Below are 16,814 nucleotides of genomic sequence, written 5' to 3' on the forward strand. Positions count from 1 at the left end.
CTTCCTCCCGTTGTCATGACCACCTTCCAGGGGTTTTCCAATCCGTCGGCTTTAAATAGAGCTCGCCGTCCCGACTGTGATGAGAGGGAGTTGAAGAGCTGAAGCAGCCAGAGCGATCCCTACAAACCCTGCGAGGCACTGTCTGGACCGGTTTGGCAAGCAGCCGACAAGCATCACCAACCAGAGCAAGTCTGTCGCTGTCAGCAATGCTCCCGGAAAGGCAGAACTCTGGGAAAAGCAGCCTGATCTGTAAACTCCTCTCTGTAATCACCGCGCTGGGCTTGATAGCTTTCATTTCCTACCTGCTCCTCTGTCAGCTGGGCGTTTTTCCATCAAAACAGGTGGGTCACTTTATCTTTAAAAAAGTAGACTGCTTCAGACATTGCCTGCACCCCCTTTCTCCTCCCTCCCTGGATTTCATCTCTCTCTTTCTGTCTCTCTCTCTCTCTCTCTCTCTCTCTCTCTGTCTTTCATTCATTCCCTCCTGCATTTTTTTTGTGTTTCATGCTAGTTTGAAGTTTCAGGGGTGGGAGCTGGCATCATTGAGTTGTGATCACTGGGTCAGTAATCTATAAGGCCAGGCTCATATTCTGGGGATACAGATTCAAGTGCCAACAGGGCAGTTAGTTTAAAGGATGTGGAGGCGCCAGTGATGGCCTGTGGTGGGCAAAGTTAAAAATGACATGGGGCCAGGTTATAGTCCAATAGGTTTACTATAAGCTGGTGTAGTGTCATCTTCAACCTAACTTCTGTGCAGGGCACGATAGCTCAGTGGTTGGCAGTGCTGCCTCACAGTGCCAGGGACCCGAGTTCAATTCCAGCCTCAAGCAACTGACTGTGTGGAGTTCACACATTCTCCCTGTGTCTGTGTGGGTTTCCTCCTGGTGCTCCGGTTTCCTCCCACAGTCCAAAGATGTGCAGGTCAGGGTGGATTGGCCAGGCTGAATTGCCCAGAGTATTCAGGGATGTGTAGGTTAGTTGGATTAGTCAGGGGCAATGCAGGGTTCCATGGATGGGTAGGGGATTGGGTCTGGTTGAGATATTCTTTAGAGGAATTAGATGGACCAACTAGCCTACTTCCACACTGTCGGGATTCTCTGACTTATTGCACTGCGTTTTAACAGGGTGTAAATAACCCCAAAGTTCACTTCGGGAAGACACATCTTGCAGCTGAGTTTCTATTTCTTAATCACATCTCCAGACTTGTGTCTGCGCAGGCTGTTGGATAACTGGATGATGCATCACTGAATGTGAAAGAGAAACGTGTTCTTTCTGTGTTATTTCATGTGCTATAAAACCAGCCTGATCGATGTTGGGTTTCTTTGCCATTTTGGCACAAGTCCTGACTTTGCGAGACAGTGTGAAGCCAGTGACAGTGAATCAGCTGCTGACTTTACAGTGAAAGCCAGCAATGTAAAAACAAACTCTAAGGTAGGAGGCCACTCGACCCTGTGGCTGCCAAACCCTGCAAGCGCTGGCCCATGGGATACACCACGTTCGGTGCATGTCCGATGCAGTGAGGATTTCAGTCTCTGCCACTCATTCAGACAGTGAGCTCCTTCTGACAATTACAGAACGTAAAATCCTAAATGTAATCCTAGAGATGCAGGTAACAGATGGATGGACAGACAGACGGACAGGCAGACAGTTCCTGACAAAGACAGACAGGCAGATACGTTGATTAAAGGATAAACAGAAAGGCAAGAATTAGACTCTGGAATTATACTTGGAATCCATATTAGATTTTTATTCTCACATGTCCTCAAGTGCAGAGGTACATGAGCAGAGTGAGAAGTGTACAGTGTCCCCTTTCTAGCTACAACTGTAACCCAGGTACAAAATCGGAGGGACAAAGTAGAAACAGAAAGACATGAAGTAAGAAAATTAAACATTACAGTCCCCCTTAGTATAAATTCGAAAAATAAAAAAAAATTAAAAGTTCAACAGTTTTTTAAAATGCTTCGTCATGCTGAGCTTGTACTCCATACCAGGGTGAAGGCACCTTCCTAGAGAAACAGAGAGATAGATAGGTGGATCAATCTGCACACACACACACACACACACACACACACACACACACTCACACACAGACACACACACACACACTCACACACAGACACTCACACACACACACACACACACACACACACACACACACAGACACACACACACAGACACACACTCACACACTCACACACAGACACACACACACACACACTCACACACAGACACTCACACACACACACACACACAGACACACACACACAGACACTCACACACACAGACACTCACACACAGACACTCACACACACACACACACACACACACACACAGACACTCACACACAGACACTCACACACAGACACTCACACACACACAGACATACAGACACTCACACACAGACACTCTCATACACACATACACAGACACTCACACACAGACACACACACACACACACACACAAACACTCACACACAGACACTCACACACACAGACACTCACACACAGACACTCTCACACACACACACATAGACACTCACACACAGACACTCACACACAGACACACACACAGACACTCGCGCACACACACAGACACTCATACACACACACACACAGACACACACACACAGAGACACACACACACAGAGACACACACGCACACGCACCCACACACACACGCACACAGACACACACACACAGACACACACACACACACACACCCACACACACACACACACACACACACGCACACAGACACACACACACAGACACACACACACACACACACAGACGCGCACACGCACACACACACGCACACAGACACACACACACAGACACGCACACACACACAGACACACACACACACAGACACGCACACACACAGACACTCACACACAGACACTCACACACAGACACACACACACAGACACTCACACACAGACACTCACACACACACACACACACACACAGACACTCACACACACACACACAGACACACACACAGACACTCACACACAGACACTCACACACACACACACACACACACAGACACTCACACACAGACACTCACACACACACACACACACACACACAGACACTCACACACAGACACTCTCATACACACATACACAGACACTCACACACAGACACACACACACACACACACAAACACTCACACACAGACACTCACACACACAGACACTCACACACAGACACTCTCACACACACACACAGACACTCACACACAGACACTCACACACAGACACACACACAGACACTCGCACACACACACAGACACTCACACACACACACACAGACACACACACACAGAGACACACACACACAGAGACACACACACACACGCACCCACACACACACGCACACAGACACACACACACAGACACACACACACACCCACACACACACACACACACACCCACACACACACACGCACACAGACACGCACACAGACACACACACAGACACACACACACACACACACAGACGCGCACACGCACACACACACGCACACAGACACACACACACAGACACACACACACAGACACGCACACACACACAGACACACACACACACACACACACAGACACATAATGCTGTAGCCATCGCTTACCCATATTTTTATACAGTTCTTCCCTCTCTGAAGGACTTTGTAGTTGTTACCTGACATGGACTGTTTAGAATTTTACTGAAGGGAAAAAGTATGAGGTGGAATCATCAGCAACTTTGCCCCTGACCAGTGGAAATCAGCAGGTCATCGATAGCTAACAGCAAATGTGTCATTGAGTGTCATTGAGACTCAACGTACATGTCCCTGCAATGCCTCTATGGTGCCTCAGTGAGTCAGTCAGAGCATCAAAGGACTGGTCTATGTTTTGCATGGAGGGAGTGGGGAGCCTAGGGGATTGGTTAGTTGAGTTGGTTAGCTGACCCGCTGTATTAGTTCACCGGGGCCATTCACTCCCACCTTGCCCCATCCTTACCCGGTCAGCACAGGGTAGAGGAGAATGTGAGGACTGCAGATGCAAGAGATCAGAGTTGAGAGTGTGGTGCTGGAAAAGCGCGGCAGGTCAGGCAGCATCCGAGGAGCAGCAGAATCAACGTTTCGGGCATAAGCTCTTCATCAGCAATGAAGGGCTAATGCCTGAAACATCTATTATTTCCAGCATCTGCAGTTCTCACTCTCCCATCATTTTCTTGTACAAGAAGTAGAGAAGTTCAACATTCAGACATGAGCAATTCGGTGAGCCCACGAGCCTTCGGTTGTGGGGAAAGTGTTGGAAAGGATTATAAGAGATAGGATTTATCATCATCTAGACGGGTATATGGTGATTTGGGATAGTCAACATTGTTTTGTGCCTCACAAACATTATTGAGTTGTTTGAGAAGGTGGCCAAATGTGGAGGAGGGTAAAGCAGTTAATGTGGTGTATGTGGATTTCAGTAAGGTGTTTGGTAAGGTTCCTCACGGTAAACTATTGCACAAAATACAGAGGTATGGGATTGAGGGTGATTTAGAGGTTTTGGATCAAAAATTGGCTAGCTGAAAGAAGACAGAGGGTGGTGGTTGATGGGAAATATTCATCCTGGAGTTCAGTTACTAGAGTGATACCACAAAGGGCTGTTTTGGGTAATTTTGTCATTTTTATAAATGATCTCGATGAGTGCATAGAAGGATGGGTTAGTAAATTTGCCGGTGACACTAAGGTCGGTGGTGTTGTGGATAGTAGTGAAGGATGTAGTACATTACAGAGGGACATAGATAAGCTGCAGAGCTGGGCTGAGAGGTGGCAAATGGAGTTGAATGCAGGAAAGTGTGGGGTGATTCACTTTGGAAAGAGTAACAGGAATGAGCAGAGTACTGGGCTAATGGTAAGATTCTTGGTGGTGTAGATGAACAGAGAGATCTCGGGTGTCCATGTACATAGATTCTTGAATGTTGCCACCCAGGTTGATAGGGTTGTTAAGAAGGCAGAGGGGGTGTTAGCTTTTATTGGTAGAGGGATTGAGTTTTGGAGCCTTGAGGTCATGCTGCAGCTGTACAAAACTCTGGTGCGGCCGCACTTGGGAGTATTGCGTATGTTTCTGGTCACCACATTGTAGGAAAGATGTGGAAGCTTTGGAAAGGGTTCAGAGGAGATTTACTTGGATGTTACCTGGTATGGAGGGATGGTCTTACGAGGAAAGGCTGAGGGACAGAAGGAGGTTGAGAGGTAACTTAATTGCGACATATTAGATAATCCGAGGGTTAGATAGGGTGGACAGGGAGATCCTTTTTCCTCAGATGGTGGTGACTAGCATGAGGGGACATAGCTTTAAGTTGGGTGATCGATATAGGACAAATGTCAGAGGTAGTTTCTTTACTCATAGAGGAGTGGGAGTATGGAACGCACAGCCTGCAACAGTAGTAGACTGGCCAACTTTAAGGGCATTTAAATGGTCATTAGATAGGCCTATGAATGAGAATGGAATAGTGTGGGTTAGAAGGGCTTCAGATTGGTTTCAGGACCTGTACCGTGCTGTCATGTTCTATGTTCTATGGTCCTAGACTCTCCCACAAGAAGAATCAACCTGTCATTACCTATTCTGCCAAGCCTTGTACATTTCATTAAGGTTATCTCTCATTCTTCTGAATTCCAATGTGTGCAAGCCCAATTTACTCAACCTCTCCTCATAAAATGGTCAAGATCTCTCACAATGCTCCTCCAGACCCAGGAACAACCTAATTCACCTTCCCTGGAGTGTTTTCAATGCCAGTACATCTGGTGGTGGTAGTTACTGGTCCAACAATACAGGCCCCCAGGTTAATGTTCTGGGCACCTGGGTTCGAACCTCACCGGGTCTGATGGTAAAGTTTGAAATCTGTCAGGGTATGGAATGCCCAATTGGAAATATGGTAGAGACAGGCTCATTTGAAGAATTCAAGAGGGTAGTGGATGGAAATGCACACATAATAAGTCTTTGGGGTGAATTTGCATTTGCAGATTTGTATTTGTAGATACATTCTATTTTGTTCAAAAAGCTCAGAGTCTGTAGGCAGTCACTCAATATGACATTTTATAAATTCCTACTCTGGAAATAGAACCAGTCTGACTCAAGATTTGAATACATACAAACTGTAATTTCATGCCTTTTACTGCACTGTCTGAGCTGAGATGTCAGCTTTTTTTATAAAACCTTAAGTCATCTCGAGAATGTGACTGAAATGAAATTCCAGGATTTGCATATTAATGAACCGAAACTTGCAACCCATTCTGAAAGATGAAAAACTTAACAGTAATCCAGGTTTGTTCAATATCTTGCATCAGTTATATGACACTTTGATCTTTTACTATAAATTCTGTGTCCTATGTATCCTGCCCCACTAGCTACCTGATGAAGGGGCAGCGCTCCGAAAGCTAGTGCTTCCAAGTAAGCCTGTTGGACTATAACCTGGTGTTGGGTGGTTTTTAACTTTGTCCTTATTTCTACCCAAGAGGCAAGACAGCGCATGTCATTGGAGGGCTGGAGGAGGTCACTTTGGGAAACCTGAGCTCCCCAAAATTCTGCTGCCCATATACCAACTCAGCCCAGTCCCTTTCTCCCACCATCTGCTGTGTTTGCTTTCACCCCAATAATGCCTTGATCACAGATTTGTCACGTTTGCTTTCAAATTCCACTGTGGTGACATTCCTTCCCAGCTCTCCAGACTCCTCCAACCCTCCACGATATCTGCACTATTTCTAATTCTGGTCTGTTACATCGCCCCAGTTTAATTGTTTCACCGTTAATAGCTTTACTTCAACTGTCTGAGCCCCTCCCTGTGGGGGTCCCTCTCTGTAGCTCTCCATTTTCTCTCTCTCTCTCTCTCTCTCTCTCTCTGCCTTTAAGATGCTCCTTAAATCCCAACCCGTTGGCTCTCCCCATATCTCCTCCTGTGACTCAGTGCGTGATTATATAAGCACTAGGAGAGGGCTTGGTCCATTCAGCCAACCTGCCATTCCGCATGATCATGGCTGATGTCATCTCGGACCCAGCTCTACATCCCCGCCCGTGCTCTGTAACCCTTCACTCCATTGTGAATTAAAAATCTGTCCCTTCCTTCAATTTACTCAATACCCCCAACATCCGCTGCACTCTGAGGTAGTCAATTCCATTGACTGACGACCATTTGGGAGAATTAGTTGCTCTCCATCTCTTTAAACCTGCTACCCCCTTACCCTAAAACTGCGACCTCTTCTTCGAGATTCACCTACACCAGGGAACATCCCCTCCCCATCTACTTGACAAATCCCCCTTAGCATCTTATATTCCTTAATTCAATCTCTTTGTCTTCTCATCCCTATAGGCATACAGGCCTATACTGCTCAGGTTCTTGTCAAATGCCTGGGGGGGGGGGGAGCGGTTTACAATGTTAAAGGCGCTAGATAAAAGCAGATCGCTGGTGTCATTAGGAATGGGTGACTGGGCTAGTCGAAGGGATGTGAACAGCCATCTCTGTTTGTTCCTCTAGAAGACAAGTCTGATGAAGATGGTTGAAGATTGCCAACCAGCAGGAGCTCTTTGTGATGGTGAGTGCGTTCCTGGCCCGAGTTTGGTCACGTTCACACACACTGTGGGCAGTTTTAGCACGAGGGTGGGGGGGGGGGGGGGCTAGAGGAGGATCACAGTGAAAGACTGAGTTTTCTTTTCCAGAGCTCCCTCGCCTGATGAACCTGGTGGGGAAAGTTCCAGTGAAGGTCACAGTCCATCTGACAGGTAAGAGACAAGCTGCTGCCTGTGAGAGTTGTCTCATTGTCCCTTTCTTGCGGGACTGTCTGAAGAGAGCCCAACTTTCTGATGCACATCCCTCGTTAGCCCTGGTTTCAGTGGCTTGCTTGGCTTTGTTAGATGGCAGTGAAGAGTCAACCACATTGCTGTGGGTCTGCAATCTGGAGTAAGGTGGCAGATCTCCAGGAGTGAAGTTGATGTGGCTTTGTTTTTAATGTGACAAGCGATTTTGCAGTCACCCTTCCTGACAGTGGCAACAATTCTGCCTTCAGAGTCACAGAGTCACTGAGATGTACAGCACGGAAACAGACCCTTCGGTCCAACTCATTCATGCTGACCTGATATCCTAACCCAACCTAGTCCCATTTATAGCTGAAAATGTGTTGCTGGAAAAGCGCAGCAGGTTAGGCAGTATCCAAGGAGCAGGAGAATCGACGTTTCAGGGAGAGGCTGAACAGGCTGGGGCTGTTTTCCCTGGAACGTCAGAGGCTGAGGGGTGACCTTATAGAGGTTTACAAAATTATGAGGGGCATAGAGAGGATAAATAGACAAAGTCTTTTCCCTGGGGTCGGGGAGTCCAGAACTAGAGGGCATAGGTTTAGGGTGAGAGGGGAAAGATATAACAAAGACCTAAGGGGCAACTTTTTCACGCAGAGGGTGAATGGAATGAGCTGTCAGAGGATGTGGTGGAGGCTGGTACAATTTCAACATTTAAGAGGCATTTGGATGGGTATATGAATAGGAAGGGTTTGGAGGGATATGGGCCGGGTGCTGGTAGGTGGGACGAGATTGGGTTGGGATATCTGTTCAGCATGGATGGGTTGGACCAAAGGGTCTGTTTCCATGTTGTACATCTCTATGATTCTATGACTGTATGACTGTATGACTGTATGACTCTATGACTCTATGACTGTATGACTGTATGACTGTATGACTGTATGACTCTATGACTGTATGACTGTATGACTCTATGACTCTATGACTCTATGACTCTATGACTGTTTGACTCTATGACTGTATGACTCTATGACTCTATGACTGTATTACTCTATGACTGTATTACTCTATGACTGTATGACTCTATGACTCTATGACTGTATGTTTGTACTTCAGATTTAAAATAGTTGTCTCCAATCCACTGCAGTTTGTGGAAGATAATTTGAAATATCTACCACCCCTATGTGTGTGTAAGTGCTTCCTCCCGTCCCTCCTGAAGACTCAGGCTGTACCCACTGCGTCTGGGATCCCCATCCAGCAGAAATAGTTTCTCTTTATCTACCCTTTGTCTTTCCTTAACTTCAATCTGATCACCCTTTATCCTTATAAATTCAATAGGAAACAGGTCTAATTTGTGTAATCCTTCCTCAAATTTTAACCTCTGAAGTCCAAGGGTATGATGGAATGCTCCCCATTTGCCTGGATGAGTGCATCTCCAACTCAGGAAGCTTGACACCATCCAGGACAAAGCAGCCCCTGCTTGGTTGGCACCACACCCACAAACATCCCCTCCTTCCCCCACCGATGCTCAGCAGCAGCAGTGCGTACCATCTACAAGATGCACTGCACAAATTCACCAAAGATCCTCAGGTAGCATCTTCCAAACCCAAGAATACTTCCATTTGGAAGGACAAGGGCAGCAGGTACATGCAGACACCACCATCCTGACTCGGAAAGATATATTGTCATTCCTTCACTGTGGACTACAGTGGTTCAGGAAGGCAGCCCCCCCGCCCCTTCTCTAGGGCAACTCAGGACAGGAGATAAGTGATGGGTCCAGCCAACCACACCTACATCCCAGAAGTGAATAACTAAAAAAGAATAAATTAAAGATATAATTCCTGCAAATCTACATTGTACTCCCTCCAGGTCCAATCTATCCTCCCTATGGTGTGGTGCCCAAGTCTATCATTGCAACCCAAATGGCATCTAACCAGGGTTTCTGTCTAGCTGCATTCCAACCCCTCAGAATGCAGATATTAGACTTTAACCTGGGGATAGAAGGAAGGAGGCCAGTTATTAACTCAGATCTGAAACTTTCCACTGCTCTGATTTACAACACAATGTGGCTGCTTGTGATTACCTGATTGGTCCATTGCCTGAAGGAAGTGCATATAAAAATTTTTTTTTTAAGATTCCCTACAGTACGGAAACAGGCCCTTCGGCCCAACAAGTCCGCACTGACCCTCCGAAGAGTAACCCACCCTGACCTGTTCCCCAACCTTATATTTACCCCTGACTAACGCACCTAATGCTACGGGCAATTTCCCCATGGCTAATCCACCTGACCTGCACATCTTTGGACTATGGGAGGAAACCGGAGCACCCAGAGGAAACCCACGCAGACACGGGGAGAACGTGCAAACTCCACACAGACAGACACCCGAGATGGGACTTGCACCCAGCCCCTGGTGCTGTGAGGCTGCAGTGCTAACCACTGAGCCACCGTGCCCCCCACCAGGAGTGATTTGTTTTATTCAGGTGGTGGTGGTGTTCCCATATATCTGCTATAATTATCCTTCTAGACAGTACAGGCCATAGCTTGGGAAAGTGGTAGGGGAAGCAGCCTTGGCAAGTTTCTGCAGTGCGCCTTGTAGACGGTACACACTGCTGCTACTGAGCGTCAGTGATGGACCCAGTGAATGTTTGTGGATCTGGCACCGATTTGTCATCTGCTTTGTCCCTGGATGGTGTTGAGCTTCTTGAGTGTTGTTGGAGCTGCACCCATCCAGGGCAAGTGGGGAGTATTCCATCACACTCATGACCTGTTTGCTGTTAAATACCACCAACACCGGAATGCTCCATCTGCTTTACTGAACCATCTCCACTTGTACAGCTGACATTGTCTCACACTGAGGTCAGTGACAGTCTCTGTGCAGGTGTGATTGTTCCAAACAGGCAATGCAGTCTCTGCCTGTACAAGTGAACAGTCCCAAACTGGACCTGTGAAAGTCTCAGTTTGTGCAGGGGAATGTTTTTTCACTTGGATGTGGGAACATGTCTATACCTGTACAAGAGAAACACTTCCCACATCTTCAGGTGAAATAGTCTCTCCGTGCCCAGGTTAAACATGCCACAAGTGTATACATGAAACATTCCCTGCAGGTACAAATGAAAAATGTCCCAGTGATCCAGGAGAAACACTCACCAATATGAGAGCAGACTGAATCACTCTCTCCACAAGTGAATCTGTCTGTGCCTGTGCACAGCTCTCTCTTCCTCATCCTGGGGCACACTCTCACCGGCTCGCTCACGCTCACTCACATTCTCTCTGAATTCGTGTGCCATGTTTATTCTCTATCTCTCACTCATACTGTTCCACTCTCACACTCTCTCTATCGCTTGCTATCATTCTCAGTGTCTCACTCGCTCCTGTCTTTACTCCCTCTCTCTCTCTCTTACTCACTTTCATTGTTGATGCCTCTTTCTCTTGCTCTGACCTTGTAGCATTGAACCTCTCGGTGCCAGTAGAGGTGACCCTGTCCATGCCCGTAGTGGTGTATCCTTCTCTGTCCCTGTACAGGTGTATCCCACTCTGCACCTGTACAGGTGTATCCCTCTCTGTACCTGTACTGGTGTATCCCTCTCTGTACCTGTAGTGGTGTATCCCTCTCTGTCCCTCTACAGGTGTATCCCTCTCTGTCCCTGTAGTGGTGTATCCCTCTCTGTCCCTGTACAGGTGTATCCCTCTCTGTACCTGTAGTGGTGTATCCCTCTCTGTACCTGTACTGGTGTATCCCTCTCTGTACCTGTAGTGGTGTATCCCTCTCTGTCCCTGTACAGGTGTATCCCTCTCTGTACCTGTAGTGGTGTATCCCTCTCTGTACCTGTACAGGTGTATCCCTCTCTGTACCTGTAGTGGTGTATCCCTCTCTGTACCTGTACAGGTGTATCCCTCTCTGTCCCTGCACAGGTGTATCCCTCTCTGTACCTGTACAGGTGTATCCCTCTCTGTCCCTGTACAGGTGTATCCCTCTCTGTACCTGTACAGGTGTATCCCTCTCTGTACCTGTAGTGGTGTATCCCTCTCTGTCCCTGTACAGGTGTATCCCTCTCTGTACCTGTAGTGGTGTATCTCACTCTGTACCTGTACAGGTGTATCCCTCTCTGCACCTGTACAGGTGTATCTCACTCTGTACCTGTACAGGTGTATCCCTCTCTGTCCCTGTAGTGGTGTATCCCTCTCTGTCCCTCTACAGGTGTATCCCTCTCTGTACCTGTAGTGGTGTATCCCTCTCTGTACCTGTACATGTGTATCCCTCTCTGTCCCTGTACAGGTGTATCCCTCTCTGTACCTGTAGTAGTGTATCCCTCTCTGTACCTGTACAGGTGTATCCCTCTCTGTCCCTGCACAGGTGTATCCCTCTCTGTACCTGTACAGGTGTATCCCTCTCTGTCCCTGTACAGGTGTATCCCTCTCTGTACCTGTAGTGGTGTATCCCTCTCTGTACCTGTACAGGTGTATCCCTCTCTGTACCTGTAGTGGTGTATCCCACTCTGTCCCTGTACAGGTGTATCCCTCTCTGAACCTGTACTAGTGTATCCCTCTCTGTCCCTGTACAGGTGTATCCCACTCTGCACCTGTACAGGTATATCCCTCTCTGTCCCTCTACAGGTGTATCCCTCTCTGTACCTGTACAGGTGTATCTCACTCTGTACCTGTACAGGTGTATCCCTCTCTGTACCTGTACAGGTGTATCTCACTCTGTACCTGTACAGGTGTATCCCTCTCTGTACCTGTAGTGGTGTATCCCTCTCTGTCCCTGTACAGGTGTATCCCTCTCTGTACCTGTAGTGGTGTATCCCTCTCTGTCCCTGTACAGGTGTATCCCTCTCTGTACCTGTAGTGGTGTATCCCTCTCTGTACCTGTACAGGTATATCCCTCTCTGTCCCTGTACAGGTGTATCCCTCTCTGTACCTGTACAGGTATATCCCTCTCTGTCCCTGTGCAGGTGTATCCCTCTTTGTGCTGTAGTGTGTATCACTCTCTCTGCCTATACAGGTGTTTCTGTGTCTGTGCCTTTACAGGTGTATTCCTCTCAGTGCCTGTAGTGGTGTATCCCTCTCTGTCCCTTTACAGGTGTATCCCTCTCTGTACCTGTAGTGGTGTATCCCTCTCTGTCCCTGTACAGGTGTATCCCTCTCTGTACCTGTAGTGGTGTATCCCTCTCTGTACCTGTACAGGTGTATCCCTCTCTGTCCCTGCACAGGTGTATCCCTCTCTGTACCTGCACAGGTGTATCCCTCTCTGTCCCTGTACAGGTGTATCCCTCTCTGTACCTGTAGTGGTGTATCCCTCTCTGTACCTGTACAGGTGTATCCCTCTCTGTACCTGTAGTGGTGTATCCCACTCTGTCCCTGTACAGGTGTATCCCTCTCTGTACCTGTACTGGTGTATCCCTCTCTGTCCCTGTACAGGTGTATCCCACTCTGCACCTGTACAGGTATATCCCTCTCTGTCCCTCTACAGGTGTATCCCTCTCTGTACCTGTACAGGTGTATCTCACTCTGTACCTGTACAGGTGTATCCCTCTCTGTACCTGTACAGGTGTATCTCACTCTGTACCTGTACAGGTGTATCCCTCTCTGTACCTGTACATGTGTATCCCTCTCTGTCCCTGTACAGGTGTATCCCTCTCTGTACCTGTAGTGGTGTATTCCTCTCTGTCCCTGTACAGGTGTATCCCTCTCTGTACCTGTAGTGGTGTATCCCTCTCTGTACCTGTACAGGTGTATCCCTCTCTGTCCCTGTACAGGTGTATCCCTCTCTGTACCTGTAGTGGTGTATCCCTCTCAGTACCTGTACAGGTGTATCCCTCTCTGTCCCTGTACAGGTGTATCCCTCTCTGTACCTGTACAGGTATATCCCTCTCTGTCCCTGTACAGGTGTATCCCTCTCTGTCCCTGTGCAGGTGTATCCCTCTTTGTGCTGTAGTGTGTATCACTCTGTACCTGTAGGGGTGTATCTCTCTGCTTACCTGTAGAGGTGTGTCCCTCTCTGTACCTGTAGGGGTGTGTCCCTCTCTGTACCTGTAGGGGTGTATCTCTCTGCTTACCTGTAGGGGTGTGTCCCTCTCTGTATCTGTAGAGGTGTGTCCCTCTCTGTACCTGTAGGGGTGTATCTCTCTGCTTACCTGTAGAGGTGTGTCCGTCTCTGTATCTGTAGGGGTGTGTCCCTCTCTGTATCTGTACGGGTGTATCTCTCTCTGTACCTGTAGGGGTGTATCTCTTTGCGTACCTGTAGAGGTGTGTCCCTCTCTGTATCTGTAGAGGTGTGTCCCTCTCTGTATCTGTAGGGGTGTATCTCTTTGCGAACCTGTAGAGGTGTGTCCCTCTCTGTACCTGTAGAGGTGTGTCCCTCTCTGTACCTGTAGAGGTGTGTCCCTCTTTGTTTCTGTAGGGGTGTATCTCTCTCTGTACCTGTAGAGGTGTATCTCTCTCTGTACCTGTAGGGGTGTATCTCTTTGCGTACCTGTAGAGGTGTGTCCCTCTCTGTATCTGTAGAGGTGTGTCCCTCTCTGTATCTGTAGGTGTGTATCTCTTTGCGAATCTGTAGAGGTGTGTCCCTCTCTGTACCTGTAGAGGTGTGTCCCTCTCTGTATCTGTAGGGGTGTATCTCTCTCTGTACCTGTAGGGGTGTATCTCTTTGCGAACCTGTAGAGGTGTGTCCCTCTCTGTACCTGTAGAGGTGTGTCCCTCTCTGTATCTGTAGAGGTGTGTCCCTCTCTGTATCTGTAGGGGTGTATCTCTCTCTGTACCTGTAGAGGTGTGTCCCTCTCTGTACCTGTAGAGGTGTGTCCCTCTCTGTATCTGTAGGGGTGTATCTCTCTCTGTACCTGTAGAGGTGTGTCCCTCTCTGTACCTGTAGAGGTGTGTCCCTCTCTGTATCTGTAGAGGTGTGTCCCTCTCTGTACCTGTAGAGGTGTGTCCCTCTCTGTATCTGTAGAGGTGTATCTCTCTCTGTACCTGTAGGGGTGTGTCCCTTTCTGTACCTGTAGGGGTGTATCCCTCTCTGTATCTGTAGAGGTGTGTCCCTCTCTGTATCTGTAGGGGTGTATCTCTCCCTGTACCTGTAGGGGTGTATCTCTTTGCGAACCTGTGGAGGTGTGTCCCTCTCTGTACCTGTAGAGGTGTGTCCCTCTCTGTACCTGTAGAGGTGTGTCCCTCTCTGTACCTGTAATGGTGTGTCCCTCTCTGTACCTGTAGGGGTGTATCCCTCTGCGTACCTGTAATGGTGTGTCCCTCTCTGTATCTGTAGGGGTGTATCTCTCTCTGTACCTGTAGAGGTGTGTCCCTCTCTGTACCTGTAGAGGTGTATCCCTCTCTGTACCTGTAGGGGTGTATCTCTCTCTGTACCTGTAGAGGTGTATCCCTCTCTGTACCTGTAGGGGTGTATCTCTCTCTGTACCTGTAGAGGTGTGTCCCTCCCTGTACCTGTAGAGGTGTGTCCCTCTCTGTACCTGTAGAGGTGTGTCCCTCTCTGTACCTGTAGAGGTGTATCCCTCTCTGTACCTGTAGGGGTGTATCCCTCTGCGTACCTGTAATGGTGTGTCCCTCTCTGTATCTGTAGGGGTGTATCTCTCTCTGTACCTGTAGAGGTGTGTCCCTCTCTGTACCTGTCAAGGTGGAGAATTATTTGTGCAGGGGAAGTCTCTGCCCAGGCCCAATATTTTTATTTGATTGAAGCATGGAATGTCCATCTTACTGAGGATCCTGACATCTGGATCTGCCTGGTAATTGGGGCTGAGAAGGGACGGAGTCGGGAAGTAAAATGGCAACAATTTGCGCGTTGTTTCCCCATTTGTCATTTCCTTTTATTTCATCCCAACGTTCTGCTCTTGCTCCCCTCAGCCTCTCAACGACAACGGAGGAAGAAAGAAGTGACCTGGAAAAATGTGGGCGTTCTTTCCAAAGGGATAGAGTTCAAGGGCAACAGCCTGGTCATCAAGAGCCCCGGGCAGTACTTTGTCTACAGTCAGGTGGTCTTCTACGGCAGTGAATGTCAGGGTCGGACGGTCTACCTGAGCCATGAGCTGGCCAGGCTATCAGCTTCCTACAGAACCAAGACCCCGCTGGTCAAAGCAATGAAGACCATCTGCCACAATCTCACCCACGGGGTCCCAACAGCCCACGGCCCTGCCACTGCAGGGGGTCCCTGGTACGAGACCATCTACCAGGGAGCCATCTTTGAGTTGGCGGAGGGAGATCAGATCTTCTCCAGAGTCAGCACCGACGCAGCGCGTTACGTCAACACTGAGGGAGGAATGACCTACTTTGGGCTATTCGCTTTGTGAGGAGGAGAAAGGGCGGTCTATCCCGAATTCTGCTGCGTCCTTCCCCCGTTGATGGAGTTGACAATGATGATAAACTGGGTCCACCTGAAAGGGGAGGGAGTCTGGACAAGCCAGGACTGGAGACTGCTGTGGCAGAGGGGGGGGCAGGGGCGAGGTTATGGGCTGAGGGAGGGGATTAAGCGAGAGGAGGGGAAAGGGAAGGGGTGGGGGGGGAGCTCCTGCAGTGGGCTGATATAACTCAATTTCTCTCGAATTTGAGACAGAAGTCAAAGTGGACACTCAGTGAGGTGAGGCGCCCGAGGAAGAGAAATCATTCAGACACCCTGTTCCTTGCCAATGATTCTTTCATCAAACGCTGCCTTTAACCCAGGATCGACCAACAGATTCCTCAGCAACTGGTCTTGTTCAGCCAGTGGATTCCTGAAGGATCACTCAGCTGGAATGATTGGAGAGCAGGCAGGGCTCAGAGGAGATCTTGCTGGTGTTTAATATTACAAAGGGGATCGAGTCAATAAAGAGAAAGGCTGTTTGTGGCAGGTAAAGTGTTAAAAAGCAGAGTGATGAGCGGTAAACAAACTGACTACCTTCAGCTGCTTCACCAATGAGCTTCCCTCCATCACAAGGTCATACTGGCTAGAGATTGCACAGCGTTCAGCACCATTCACAACTCCTCAGATACTGAAGCAGTCCGAGCTAAAATGCACCAAGACCTGGACAATATCCAGGCTTGGGCTGGCAAGTGGCAAGTAACATTTG

General features: G+C 48.4%; 1 protein-coding gene across 1 annotated transcript; it reads left to right on the forward strand.

Moving 5' to 3' along the window:
• The first annotated feature begins 206 nt into the window (after positions 1-206).
• Positions 207-16,183, forward strand: LOC140455102 (lymphotoxin-alpha-like). The gene is made up of 4 exons (XM_072549765.1): positions 207-341; positions 7,510-7,567; positions 7,692-7,754; positions 15,616-16,183. The coding sequence occupies exons 1-4, from the start codon at positions 207-209 to the stop codon at positions 16,056-16,058; spliced, it is 699 nt and encodes a 232-aa protein (XP_072405866.1). The 3' UTR covers positions 16,059-16,183.
• The last annotated feature ends 631 nt before the right edge of the window (positions 16,184-16,814 follow it).

The sequence above is a fragment of the Chiloscyllium punctatum genome, chromosome 30 (genome assembly GCF_047496795.1).
Source record: "Chiloscyllium punctatum isolate Juve2018m chromosome 30, sChiPun1.3, whole genome shotgun sequence".
Taxonomy (NCBI): Eukaryota; Metazoa; Chordata; class Chondrichthyes; order Orectolobiformes; family Hemiscylliidae; genus Chiloscyllium; species Chiloscyllium punctatum.

What these genes read in the sequence shown, in the direction of transcription:
- LOC140455102 (XM_072549765.1), top strand. Translation starts at nt 207, where the DNA reads ATGCTCCCGGAAAGGCAGAACTCTGGGAAAAGCAGCCTGATCTGTAAA. An exon ending in AGCAGGAGCTCTTTGTGATG is followed by an intron (nt 7,568 to 7,691) that starts GTGAGTGCGTTC and finishes TTTCTTTTCCAG; the next exon opens with AGCTCCCTCGCCTGATGAAC. An exon ending in GGTCACAGTCCATCTGACAG is followed by an intron (nt 7,755 to 15,615) that starts GTAAGAGACAAG and finishes TGCTCCCCTCAG; the next exon opens with CCTCTCAACGACAACGGAGG.